Source organism: Pristis pectinata, chromosome 8 (assembly GCF_009764475.1).
Source record: "Pristis pectinata isolate sPriPec2 chromosome 8, sPriPec2.1.pri, whole genome shotgun sequence".
NCBI classification, from domain to species: Eukaryota; Metazoa; Chordata; class Chondrichthyes; order Rhinopristiformes; family Pristidae; genus Pristis; species Pristis pectinata.
In genome coordinates, this window is record NC_067412.1 from 19,281,970 (window position 1) to 19,295,167 (window position 13,198).

The 13,198-nt window shown below is 43.5% G+C and overlaps 1 protein-coding gene across 1 annotated transcript in view; it reads left to right on the forward strand.

Moving 5' to 3' along the window:
- Positions 1 to 1,860: 1,860 nt before the first annotated feature.
- xylt1 (xylosyltransferase I) overlaps positions 1,861 to 13,198 on the forward strand; it is a 211,193-nt gene continuing 199,855 nt past the window's right edge. Inside the window, exon 1 of the mRNA XM_052022363.1 lies at positions 1,861 to 2,086. Within this exon, the coding sequence (XP_051878323.1) occupies positions 1,877 to 2,086 (210 nt within the window). The 5' untranslated portion in view covers positions 1,861 to 1,876. The remainder of the gene's footprint in view (positions 2,087 to 13,198) is intronic.

Below are 13,198 nucleotides of genomic sequence, written 5' to 3' on the forward strand. Positions count from 1 at the left end.
GGAGCTCACCCGAATTTGTTTTTCAAATAGAAATGATAGCTGCTTGATTGTTTGAGTGTATATTACATATTCATGAAAGTCGTGGCCCATTTAAACTGCATATCTTAGTCACGTACATTCGAGCAGCTGTGCTATTGAACAGTTGATGGCGATATGATTTTGTGCATGGTGTTTTAGCTCGGGAACAGCTGTTGCAAGTAGAGAGCGGGAGATTCTTACGAATTCAGTCCACTTGACAGCAAAGCGATTTGATTCGGCAGAAATATCATTAACTGTTAGTTTAGACGCTTGTGTTAAAGGCTGAAAAAATACACTTCAGGTCAACTGAACTAAGCTTTCAACCATAAAGACATTAAACTTTGCGAAACAAAAGTCTTTGACCTGGACTGTTGATATTAATGAACTGCTTAACAAAGTGTGAAACTCGAAGAGTGGATGGCGGGGAAGGTTAATTATGTGTGATTATTGGTGTTTTATGTAGGAATTATTTTCAACTACACTTGTACTGTGTGGTGCTCCAGAGTTGGACCGTCCGACGAAGGTTAGGAATACCGCAGCTGCGATGTAGTCGATAGAACAGAGTATTCTGGAGATTTGGTCAGGGAATAACCATCTCCAGCCTGAAGTTAAGATTACGAACCTCTTATTTCCCCAATTCACCTGTGAGTTTCGAAACTATGCGCTTTCAGTTGTAGCGAAACCGATTGTAAATCCGGACCTCGAAAATGTTTAAAACTGCAGACACATCCTTTGAAAGTGGGCACCCATGAGACACATAACATTAGCAGCAAAGCTTTAAGACTTGAATTTATATGGGGCCTTTCACATCTCAGGACTTCTGAAGGTGCTTTGCAGTCACTGAAATGCCAGGTTGTCTAAAAACAAAATACGTTTCTTTTAGATATGCTAATCTTTCCAACATTGAATTCCGAATCATTCGATTTTGCTCCCTATTCTGCAAAAATTTTTTAAAAATCTAGCGTTTTGCCATCTGTTTACTACCTAGTGTCGATGGCCCGTAAGAGGATAACATGACAATTAAAATAGTCATGAGGAATTATGGAGAACGGTAGAAGAACAATTGGATCTTCTGCGCAGCACCTCTTCCATCTGTTTTAGAGGGGTCTGTTGCACCAAGGGTGGCCTTTAATAAGATGCAGCTCTTTTTTAAAAAAACAACACACACAAATGTACTTTGCAAAGTTTTGCGCAGGGGGTGGTACGGTCGTGGGAGCGGGAAGGATTCTAAGCAAGGAGTGCTGCTGTTGCTTGCTGCATGTGGTAGTGAGAGGAAAGCTGCGAACGAGTCGCAGCTCGTCGTGTGTAGATGTTGAGGTTGACTCCCGTGGGGCACTCCAGGTACCCTCCCCTAGTGCTCTAAACTCGGGAAGATGATGCACACGGCCCTCCCCCGGGCACCCATGGCCCCTCTGCACACGCCGCCGCTGAGCGCACGGCGATAATGCTCACACACACACACACACAGAGACTTTCCCACGGTGACGTCACAATGCATTCAGGCTGTCACCCAGCAGCGAAAACCTGATCGACAGCTCTACCTGCCTCCTGATTGGCTTCGGGCCCAAACGGTGGGTCGGAGAGCCGCTGCCTCTGTCATCGATTGGCTGAGGGGACTTGATCCCAATTGGTTCTTTGATGTTTCGGTTAAGCCGCCCGCCGATTGGCCGACGCCGAGGGAGAAGCGGGCGCCATTGGCCGGCCGCTGGCAGAGCGGGGAGGAAAGGGCGGCGGCGATTGGCTGGAGCGGGAGCAGGAGCCGGGGAGGGGGCGGGGCGGGGAGGGGAGGAGGAGGAGGAGGAGGCGGCTGGGGTTCGGCTAACCTGGAGTCCGCCGGCATAGCGGCTTCACAGTGAAAATGGTGGCCGCGGCGTGCGGGCGAAAGTTGGCGCGGCGCTCGAAATCCGCCGTGATCGTGGCACTCAGCGTGCTGTTCGTGCAGACTCTGCTGGTGTGGAATTTTAGCAGCCTAGACGGCGAAGAGAAAGGCGGCGAGGACAAGAGGCAAAGAGCCCGGCACGTCCGAGAAGCACCCAGGAAAGGGTTCCCCTTCCCTGGCCAGGGACTGGTATGTGCGCGCTCGGCATTCTCCAACACAACTTCCCAAGTCCATCATGAATGAATGAGTTCAGGGGAAGGGGGGTAGCATTGCATCTCCACAACTCCGCAGCCCTCGCATCTGGCTGCATCGAAGTTAGCAAATCGCGTCTGGTGTGATGCGCCAGCCCAGTAACTGTCAGGTCCTGATGTGGGTATCTGAGACTTCAATGCTTTCCATCCCCTCCCCATTCGACGGTGTACTTTCTGCCCCCCTTTCCCCTTGGAGAAAGTGCACCCAATCGGCGCGGGCAGCAACAAAAGCCACCAAACGGCCAGTGATTGCGAGCCGCCGCCGTTAGCAGCCGATGGTGCAAAAATAATGCGGCTGTGATCAGCCCTGACCCCCCGACTCTTAAACATCTTTGTGAAAGCGCCGCTTCCGTCTTCCCACTTCGCCACGAAATTCAGTCTACTGAAAGCAATGTAGATCGGTCTCATTCATTGAGATTCAGCGAGGGTATCAGGGTTTTTTCTGGCAGTCACGTCTCATGATTTAATGTTTTCTCCATTTAGAATCGATACGTTTCTGATGTACGATTTTGCATTGATGTGTGTTTTACTGAGGCAGACGACCCAGGATGTAACATCGCAATTTAAAAGCACGTAGATTGTGTTTGGAATGTGTTGCGCTGGAACCGCACAGCGCAATGGTTGCTGAGGATCTTGAATGCTGTAGTGTGCTTCAGCAGATAGATATAATATGCTTGTTCACATTTAATGTCACATGAGATCATAAGGCCAGAAATTGTAGGAACGACTCGTGTTTGATTATCAATAGGGCGGCGAACTTGAGAGACCCCGGGAAGCAGAAATGCATAGGTGTGTGATGTTCTCTGCGCGCTGCTTGTGCTGTTCGTATATCTCACTGTGGTACAATCGCCACAGCCTGCTTGTTTGGGAAGTAGTTGCGAAACGTGGCGTTAAATATCAAGAGGCAAACCCATGGCTGAGCCGGTTGGAAATGTCCAATTCCAGCTCGAGTTCGATCCAACCCCCAGATCCTTTTTATTTCTCGAAATTGACTTTCCTCAAAAGTTGCACCGAATAATGGACCTGTTTGTTTTGGGATAGCAAGGCGAAACCTCAGTTGTTTGCCTTTTGAGGGTACCGCTGTTGGGATGGGGATGCTGGCGGTGGTCCGCGGAGTGCGGCCCCTTCCTCCTCCTGTATCGTAGCTTCCGAGGTTGAATAGGAATCCTGCTCTGTCGGAGGAACTCCTCATTCGGCGCAGCGAGTGGCTGTAGCAGTTACTACTAGAGGAACTGCAAGGCATTAGCGGCTAGCTCTCTTGATACCGACATCGGGTTCAAACACAAGCGTTGTAACTTCCCCGCGGGAGAGGGGAGTGAGAGGGAACATCGGCATGTCGGTGTAACCTAAGAAACACAGAACCCCCGTGACTTGTGGATGAGACCGGAGTCTAGTTTTATTTTGTCTATGAATGAGATATATTTGTGAGATTGTCGGAGCGCTTGCAACGTAACATCAACAGGGTTGCTCTGTCCGTGGGTGCGATGATGGACACTGTCGGAAGGTTGTCTGTGACAGTGGTTCCGCGCTGCATTTGAACAGGCAGATTCCCACCGATCCTGCTCCTGCCAACTGGACGCAGATATGGGGAGCTGCTCATCTGTGAGGATGTTTTCCTACAACCAGAGCGCGCTGCCCACCCGACCCAGAACTGAAAAGTTGGGTAGTTTGAAGGTATCAAATGCAACTAATAGAAATATAAGAGCAATGACAACTGGCTGTAACCTCGCAAGGGCAGCCTGGCGGCGCGGTGAAACCCAGCGAGGAAGCGGTGGTGTTTCTACAAAGAGTCGTCAGCCCCCTGACCCCGGCCACAGAGTCCCTGGGCTGGTGCGGAGCGGGGCCACTCAATGATTCACCAGCAAGCAGCAACAATTCGTTCTCCGAGAGAGAGAAAGAGCGGCGGGGCGCTTGTCTCAAAGGTGCAAACAATCGGCGAGTCTCTGCGGCACTCCGAGAGAGCCAGCCGCTGTGGTCTCTCTGGGGATCAGGGGGAATCCGGCGGTCTCAGTCCGGGAGACGCGGAAAGTGTGGACCCGCGGCGCCAGAGCGGAGAATGGCCTCGTCCCGGGACAGAAGTGCAGGAGATGGCTGCCGGAGGACGAGGAAGGCAGGGGTGGAGATGGCGTTCTGGGATTTTAGTCATGAAAGGTAAAACGGGAAGATCCTGGAGCAGAGAAAGTCGGTAGTGGATCCAGTGACATGTGCTTAAATCAGAAGAATACATGAAACGGGATCGTTGTAATGGGGCAGATGGAGGGGGTTGTGCCTGTGATGTGCAGGACGAATGAGATGGGGATAGGGGTAGATATTGCCAGGAAGTGGGTGAAGATGGATCATAAGGTGGTGATAGAAATGGAGGTGATTATGAACGGCGCAGTGAAATTGAGTCTTAGATGAAGATAGATAGACAACAAGATGCTGCAGGAACTCAGCAGGTCAGGCAGCATCCGTGGAGAAAGGCAGACGGTCAACGTTTTGGGGCAGGACCCTTCTTCATGACTGACCAAAACGTTGACCGCCTGCTTTTCGCCACGGATGCTGCCTGACCTGCTGAGTTCCTCCAGCATTTTGTTGTTTTTTTTCATCTAGATTCCAGCATCTGTAGTCCTTTGTTTCTCTTAAATGATGATGGCTTTGGTCCTTGTTGGAGGGGCAAAGCTGTGTTGTTCTCTGTACGTTGATAAGTGCTTGGAGATGCAAACTGTAGATCATCAATGTGGAATGATCCCTTGGTTCGTTTCAGGGAGTGAGACAGGTCTGAGATCAGCATTTACGGCCAAGATAAGTTTAAAGGATATTTAGAGCTGTTATAAACCACACTCAGCAGGTTAAATCCTTCACAAATAGATTTTGTTGATGTGGCAGATGCAAACCAGCATCTTTTGTAGAATTGGCAGTCGACATCGAAAGAATTGTCCATGTGTAATGCAAATACTGAGTAAAAGTTGTCAGTAGTGTAATCGTTCTGGTAATTCATACAGTACGACTTGTTTCCAATCTAACAACAAAATACACTCAAACCACGTATACGACACAGTAGGATTGTAAAAGTATGTTTTAATAACTGGCCATTTTACTGGATAATATTCACTGGAATCTACTTCACTAGATGCAATTTTACTTTCCTGTTCTTTTGACCTCGTATGGAGAGTAACATCCTGAAGCATAGTATAACAAATGCTTTACTGCATAAGTTATGGGAATGTATGTTAAAAGATTCACTGACTACTGGAATAGTCCAGACAAGATCAGCTCCCTGGATAATTGTGACATTATGGAGCAAATTTGTCTTTTTAGAATAATGTAAAATCTTCAGTGATAAGTGAAATCATCATTTGCATGACTGATGTAAAGGATTGCACAGAATGGTCTCTGACTTCAGCCTCCTAGCCAAGATGGGTGCAAACACAGATATCTGCATTCCTCCCCACTGAGGTTAGCTCAAAACGTTGGGAGCTAGGCTAAATAATAGTAGCAATGATGATCCTTTTTTAAGAAGGAATCTTTCATAAAGTCTTTTTTTTTTGCTTTGTTTTGTTACCAAACATTATTATGAATAAACCTCCAACCCTAGAAAGAAAAAGGAACCTTTTAATATTCTATGCAGTATTTAGTAACGCATTTGAAATATTTTTTGTATTGTCGGCCTGAGGCAGAATGAACTGTGAAACCAACCTTTAGGTAATGTCGGATGAGCAAAAGTGGAAGATGGCAGCGGGAGCTGTTGGGCTAGTTCTGCCACTCTGCCATGCTACTGACCTGCGTCATAATTGACGGGATGTCATTCCTCCTGCTCTGTTCATTACCATACAATTACTCAACATCTAGCCCCATTGAAGACTTCCCTGTCACTTTTTATTGCTTTTAATTGCTTAATCTCAATTGCCAAGTAAAGGTCAATGTCCTGATGAACAATTTAACCCAGTACACTGCTGTCATTTAATTTGAGATAAAAGGATTGCAGAAGACTTTTTAATAGAATGCTCATTTTAAAATCTTACAGAATTAGTCTGCCAAAAAGGCATTTGTATAGATCTTGAAGCATCTTTAATTCCTTAGAAGCATCTCTCTAAAAATAGTAAAACACCAGGAAACTCATTTTGGTTTGCTAATAACTAATTGGAAAGATATTTGGTTATCATAAAATAATGAAAAGTTACTGTAGGCATTGCAAGTCACCAACCTATATGTTCAACAAATCTCAATATTCTTACTGAATCACTTGTATTTTTGTTATTGATAATGTTGAAATAATGAATTGCCTCCATTGTATTGAGAATTATTAGCATGTAACTTCTGATGGAACTTAACTTTTGTGTTACTATAAGATAGTTATTGCACATTTAATAAGGTCACAAACTAAGCTGTTAATCTTAACCAATCTGGCAATTATGCAGGTAGTCATTAAAGAAATTTGAAAACTGATTTTGAAAGAACCCTTTGTAGATATCTTGTAAAATCTTATTCTTGTGGCCACCTTGTTAAGCAAGCAAGTTTCCTCCAAATTAAGTTTTTAACCACTGAAAATAACTACAAAATAAATTGAATTGTACGAACTTGAAGATCTGATTTAAAAAAAACCAAGGTCTGTTCAATCTCATTAAATGGCTGTAACTATTGTGGTAACATAGTAGAGAAATGTTGAGGAAACTTTTTTAATTCTAATGTTTAATTTTTGATTCAAATTTGGCAAGTGAATTGATGACACTGTTTGCTTCTGTATGTTTAAACTGTACCTGTGATTGGACAGGTACCATGAGAACAGCTTCATGATAAGAATGGTGCTACCTCACAGTTCCACAGCTCATCTTAACAATCTTGCACAGGTTCTCACAACATTCCAGTATGGTTGTCGAACGGCACTCTAGCTGTGCGGCAATTAGTATTCATGCTTAAATCTACAAAAATCAATTATGAATTGCTTCTAATCAGACCACAACTGCTATGGAATTGCTGGTATTTTTTATAACATAAGTGATCTAGCACACAGCTGCTGCTGTACAGCCATAGTTCCACAGCTGGTGACCGTATTCATCTAATATGCCTGGAACCTCATTGCTGATGTATTGTATGAAAGAATCATTGGCTGTGAAAATGAGGTAACCACAGTACATATTTTGCAGCTCTCTGCCAACCTTCAGATCAAATTAATCTGGGCTAGTTTGAGAATAATGTACTATACTTGGCTGTGACCTTCCACACCTTGATTTTTCAAGGAGTCATGTTTCAACAGCAAAGACTTTTGTTTGCACTTGATGAGTTTGTGAATGGGAGCAAGTAAACTATCCACATTGAAATTTACTTCAACCAATGCAAATAAAAGTGCTTATCAGTATTAATACCCACCCAATCCTGGCATTCATATGTGTGCCATTTCAGGATGATGATCTCCCAGATGACATATCATATTTCCTCAAAGATTAACAGTGTGATGATTGGGTCCCATTGTTTTTGGTCCATACCACAAACTCTGCTCCTTTCTCATTTCTTCTGCTGGCCAATGCAGTCTGTGCAAAACATTGCCACTCTGTTCAATCTCAAGATCACCTCACTCCAATTGTTACCAAAGCCTTTCGGCTCACTCATCATTGTCCGTGTTAGGTCACCATTTTTCACTCACGACCTTCAAAAATTAGCCGGCCCACTTGTCCATGAGCTTTGTTGGCTCCCCTTCTCCTGAAACATTAAGCATTAAATCAACTGTGACCTACTTGTGCAATGGTCTTCCTCTGCAAATCCTTCTAGTTCTTCAAGGTTGTTCCTTAGTGGATTGTTCCTTCTTGCTGGGGGAGGGGCACAGGGACGAGAAGGGGGGGCTCCTTTTGCAATCTTGACTCTACCCTCCTCGTCCACCACCATACATCACCCCTACTTACACCTCCTGCCTTTAAAACCTCCTGCATGTGCATCTTTTTCAGTTTTCAGTCAGCTCCTAATTTATTATGGATCAATGCCCATATGTGCAAGATAAAGTCATACAACACTGAAACTGGTCATGCTGTGTGAATACGTGTTTCCACCATGGTGGTTGTGTTCCAGAATGCAGCCATCATCTGGATGAAAAAAAATCTTCCTCAGATTCCCTTTAAACTTCTTACTCTTCACCTTTAAACCTATGCCCTTTGGTCATAGACACCTTTGCCATAGGGACTAGTTTCTTACCATCTCCTCTATCTATGCATCTTGCAATTTTTTTTTACCTCTATCATTTTCCTTCTCAGCCTATGCAGTTTCTCCTCCCAATTCCATCCTAAGCAACATCCAGGTGAGTCTCCAATGCACCCTTCCAGTGCAATCATGTCCTTCCTTTAGTGTGGTAGCCAGAACTGCACACAACATTCCAGCTGTGACCTAACCAACATTTCACAAAGTTGTATCAAGACTTCCCTATTCTTGTACTCTATGCCTCAGCTGAAGATGACAAGCATCTTGTTATGCTGCCTTCACCACTGTCTCTACCTGTGCTGCCACCTTTAGGGATCTGTGGACCTCTACACTTAGTCTCTGTTCCGCAATGCTTTTTCCAAGTCCTCCCAACATTCATCAACTCACACTTATCAGGTTTAACTTCCATCTGCCATTGTCCTCCCAGCTTACCGGCTGATATCATTCTGCAGCCTAAGACCACCCTCCTCACTATCAACAACACTCAATTTTTGTGTCATCTGCAAATTTAATAATCATACATTCACATTTAAGTCACTAATGTATATAACAAGCAGCATTTAAGATATTTAAATATAATTCAGTTACCTTCACTTTTAAGCTTTGGTTCATGTCCCTTTTTATAGGATTTGTGATTGCATCAAATATATTATTTTGTCTCAAATCACCTATGTCATTTAGATTGTTGAATATCTCAAGAAGATCTAAACTGAGCTCCTTTTCCTCTAAAGCATTATTTCCATTTTCCATTAGCTTTCTCTGTCTGTGCCGTCACTGGTCTTCACTGAATCCTCTCCAGTGACAGTGGGTCGCACTGAATTATGGTGAACAGTATTACCAACGTTACTTCAGCGGGATCAGCCTAGTCTTCAGTTTCTTTTGCCTTTCCAGATTTTTCAAAGCTGCCAAAACAATAATTATTTTACTTACGCTGGTAAAACCCTTGTGAATACTACAAAATCCACTGCAAGACCAAAACAACATATTCTTCTGTTTCTTTTGATTTAAGCAGAGACAAAACCACAAATTGCCAGCCATGGAGGCATAAGGATGAAATATCTTTTATCCTGGTAAGTATTAGGAGGCAAATCTTCTTAACTTCTGGTCTAATCCATAGTAAGCCATATTAAACTGCAAAGCAGCTTAGATGATTGACTCTAAAATGCATGAAGATACATACTGTAAAGATTTGAAATCTGCACCCTTAAAGCAGTCTGAAAGATTACTTAAAATAAAATATTGTTAGTCAAATAGTTTTTTTCTTGCATTTCGAAAAATTTATAATTTGATAAAATGTTCTGAGATGAAAATGTGATTTTATCACACATTTTAGTGAATATTCGAGATTGTATTCAAATCTGTGGAAATGTATACCTGGCTCTTTGATGTCACTCAAATCTCATTAATAAACCATTCAATTAATGGTTGGGTCAAATACTTAGAATTATACACCAAAGAAGGAACCCATTTGACTCATTGGCCCTGTGCTGGCCCTTAGAGAGCTGTTAATTGGTCCCACTCCCCTAGGTTTTTCGCCTGGCGCTATAAACCTCTCCCTTTCAGATATTTATTCAGTACCCTATATGAAGGGATTATCGAATCTGCTTTTACCGTTCCTTCATACTCTAGGTCACAACTCGCCGTGCAAAATAAAAACAAAACACAAATGCTTCAGAACTTCTCTCTGGTTCTTTTCTCAGTTATTATAGATTTGTATGCACCATTCGGCAGAAGATAACATGTTGCCAAAATTGTGACTGGTTGTAGTATTTAGTTATTCTTTACCCACCCCTGCTGAATTTTCTGCCCCTCCTGTCCTAAATGAATGGACTCAAGTTTCTTGCACCATCTCTTCAGTCAGCTCAGCTCCTTGGAGCTGGCTCACGCCATTTGTGCTACTGAATCCATCTACTGTAGCCTGGAGGCAGCAGACTTGTCTAGTCAGCTTTAATAGCACAAATAGTGCAGCTACCCATTGACTATAGAGCTGCTGGAAGGTCAAAGAAGAAGCACTTTACCTTTATTTGCTTGAGGAGCAGGTGCCAGAGTTTTTTGATCTGCTGCCATTGTTGTGTTGAACACGCAACCATAATGATGGAAAGTTCAAGGTTTTGACTGAACTATAGTGAAGTGATGCATGTCAAAGAGATGGTTGTCACTTGGGAAGGGACTGGGATCTGATGTTTTTATTGCAGCATTACTAGTTTTGACTTTTGTTGTGGTAGATATTTGCAGGGATGAAATGTCCTCTCATTTCTAGATGCTAAGCTTCTTCCAGGATATATCCCCAGAATGTTGGTGAGGGATGGTTTTATAGTCAGAGTTCTACAGCATAGAAACAGGCCCCTCAGCCTGTTGGAATCATAGTTGATTTTTAAATTTTAACCACATCCCTTTTACTATTGAGGCATTAATACTAACCCTCACTGGTCACCCTGTTCACTGTCCATTGTGCCTATCTATACAAATCCCACTTGCCTGCATTAATTCCATATCCCTCCATGCCTTGCTCATTCAAGTAACTGTCCAGGTGCCTCTTAAATGCTGTTACCGTTCCTGTCCCCATCACCACCTCTGGTGGCTCATTTCAGATACCAGCTATGGTTTCCTGAAAAATGTAACCCTCAGGTCCCCTTTAAACCTTTTCCCTCTCATCGTAACCCTATGCTTTCCAGTGGGAAACTGGCTATCTATCCTATCTATGCCTCTCATAACTTTACTTGCCTCTTTCATGCCACCTATAGCCACTTGTACTTCAGGGAGACGGATCCAGCCTATCCTTATAATCTCTCCTTATAACATAAACCCTCCAATCCAGATTGAGTTTGGTTATCGAGAGGGGTAAATAAGGTGGATGATAGTTCTAGGATGGTGTCATGTTTCTTGAGCAATGTCGCAATTAAGTCTTTCAGAAGATCATTAAGTGTCCCTTCACATCGTGCTTGATTTTGCTAGAGTTTTACTAGATTCATGATTGAGCCTTACTTAGGAGCAGACCCAGAAACATTAATATTTGCTGATCTCTGGCACTGCAGGTAAAAGGCTCAAGCTGGGAACATTGCTGGTTACACATTACTGAGTATTTACGTGTGGTGTTGGGTGATGAGGTTGGGGGGTGCGGTTGTGCTAGACTGAACTGCCTTTCCAATGCAGACTGTGGTTCAAGAGTCCTACTAATTTTCATAAACTATTGGAGACACTGTTCAAACCTGGACAGTGAACAGGGTGACTAGTGAGGGTTAGTATTAATGCCACTCAATAGGTAAAAGCGATGTGGTTAAAATTTAAAAATCAACTGTGATTCCAGTTTACTCTACTCGGCCAACTCACCACCATACAATGTAATCATGTGTTCTGTCCTGTAATCTTTCCCTTCCTTCTGACTGCGGAGGTCCTTAATACAATCCCAGTATTTCCCCACTGGCAGGAACTGTGCCCAACAGTTCCTGGCTGTGGCCTCGTGCTGCCCAGCCAGGAGCTGTTGGGCAACTTTTACTGCCAGGCTGCCTGGCTCTCTGGCCAACATTGGCTGAGAAATGGAATGCTGTAGAAATCAGTCTTAAGATCCTGCTGTGAAATTTGGGAGGAGCCCCAAGTCCCTGGAACACACGGGTTCTAATTTCCCTAGCACCCTCACTTTCTGCATCGGGGGAAGGGTGTCATTTGGCTGCTCCACAGTGAAAGGCATCAAAGCAGAAACAGTGCGTCCATGCATTTTCCAGCCCAGGCCATCGGGTTATGTTTTATCTCTGTAATCAAAGGCACTAATCCAAAGTTGTGAAATTGAATACTTACTCTGGTTACCAATCAATGATCAATTAATGATTTTGTTTTGCCTTTGCTGACATTCTGTTTGTAATTGGTGCTTTCCTGTAAATGGGAAGTTGGTAGGTGCTTGGAACACTGCCAGGGCAGGAAGTCGAAGTAGATACAACAGCAACATTTAAGAGGCGTTTAGGCAGACACATGAACAGGCAGGGAAAAGAGGGATACAGAACAGGTCCAGGCAGATGGGATTAGTTTAGATTGGCATCATGTTTGCGTGGACATGGTGGGCTGAGGGGCCTGTTCCTGTGCTGTACTGTTTGAGGTTCCATGTCCTACACTCACAGAAAACGGTGTCTCTGATCACCTGCTTCTTCACCAGAGCTAACAGCCATTCCATCAGATTGTTCTCTGAGTAATAAGTAAAAGATTATCATTGTGAACAATAGAGGAGGAGGCTGGAATCATTGTTCTGCTGTATTTAGTTAGTTTATGCAAGGTTTACATGTCCAGATATTTTAGCATTATTTAAGTCAGAATTAGGAGATCATTTGTCTGTATAGAGATTTTCCCTCCATCCAGCTCGGTGTGTAATCTGCCTTATACTTTCCCATGATAATTGCTTCCCTCTGTACTCTAGATAAGCTGCTGCATTAGCTTTGCCTTGTGTCAACTGAGGCTGATGCAATGCTCTCTCAGCCTTCTATATGTCATCATAGGGGCTACAGTCGAAATAGTTGATCGGATGGTAGCTTTCAACAAGATTGACTGCACGTTCAGTGGTGAATAAAAACTACTGTTTCTAAATCTCAATACAATCATTGAAAGACAAAAGATTTAGTAGTCAATGATCTTAGACTAGAATATTTTTAAATAACTTTTCACTTATGTTATTGTTTGAAAATCCCAGAAGTGTACTTTTGGCATTTGAATGGATGAGTTTCACCATTGTGCCCTTGTCTATTTGTCAGTTGTTGTACTAAATTCTTATCCTATTCCCCATTAAAACATAAGGGCAATTCATTCACTAATAAAGTAGTAATTATAATCGTTCAGGTATAGCCCACACATAGTAATTTATGGAGAGCTTCACATAGGGATCCCTTTGTAAAACACC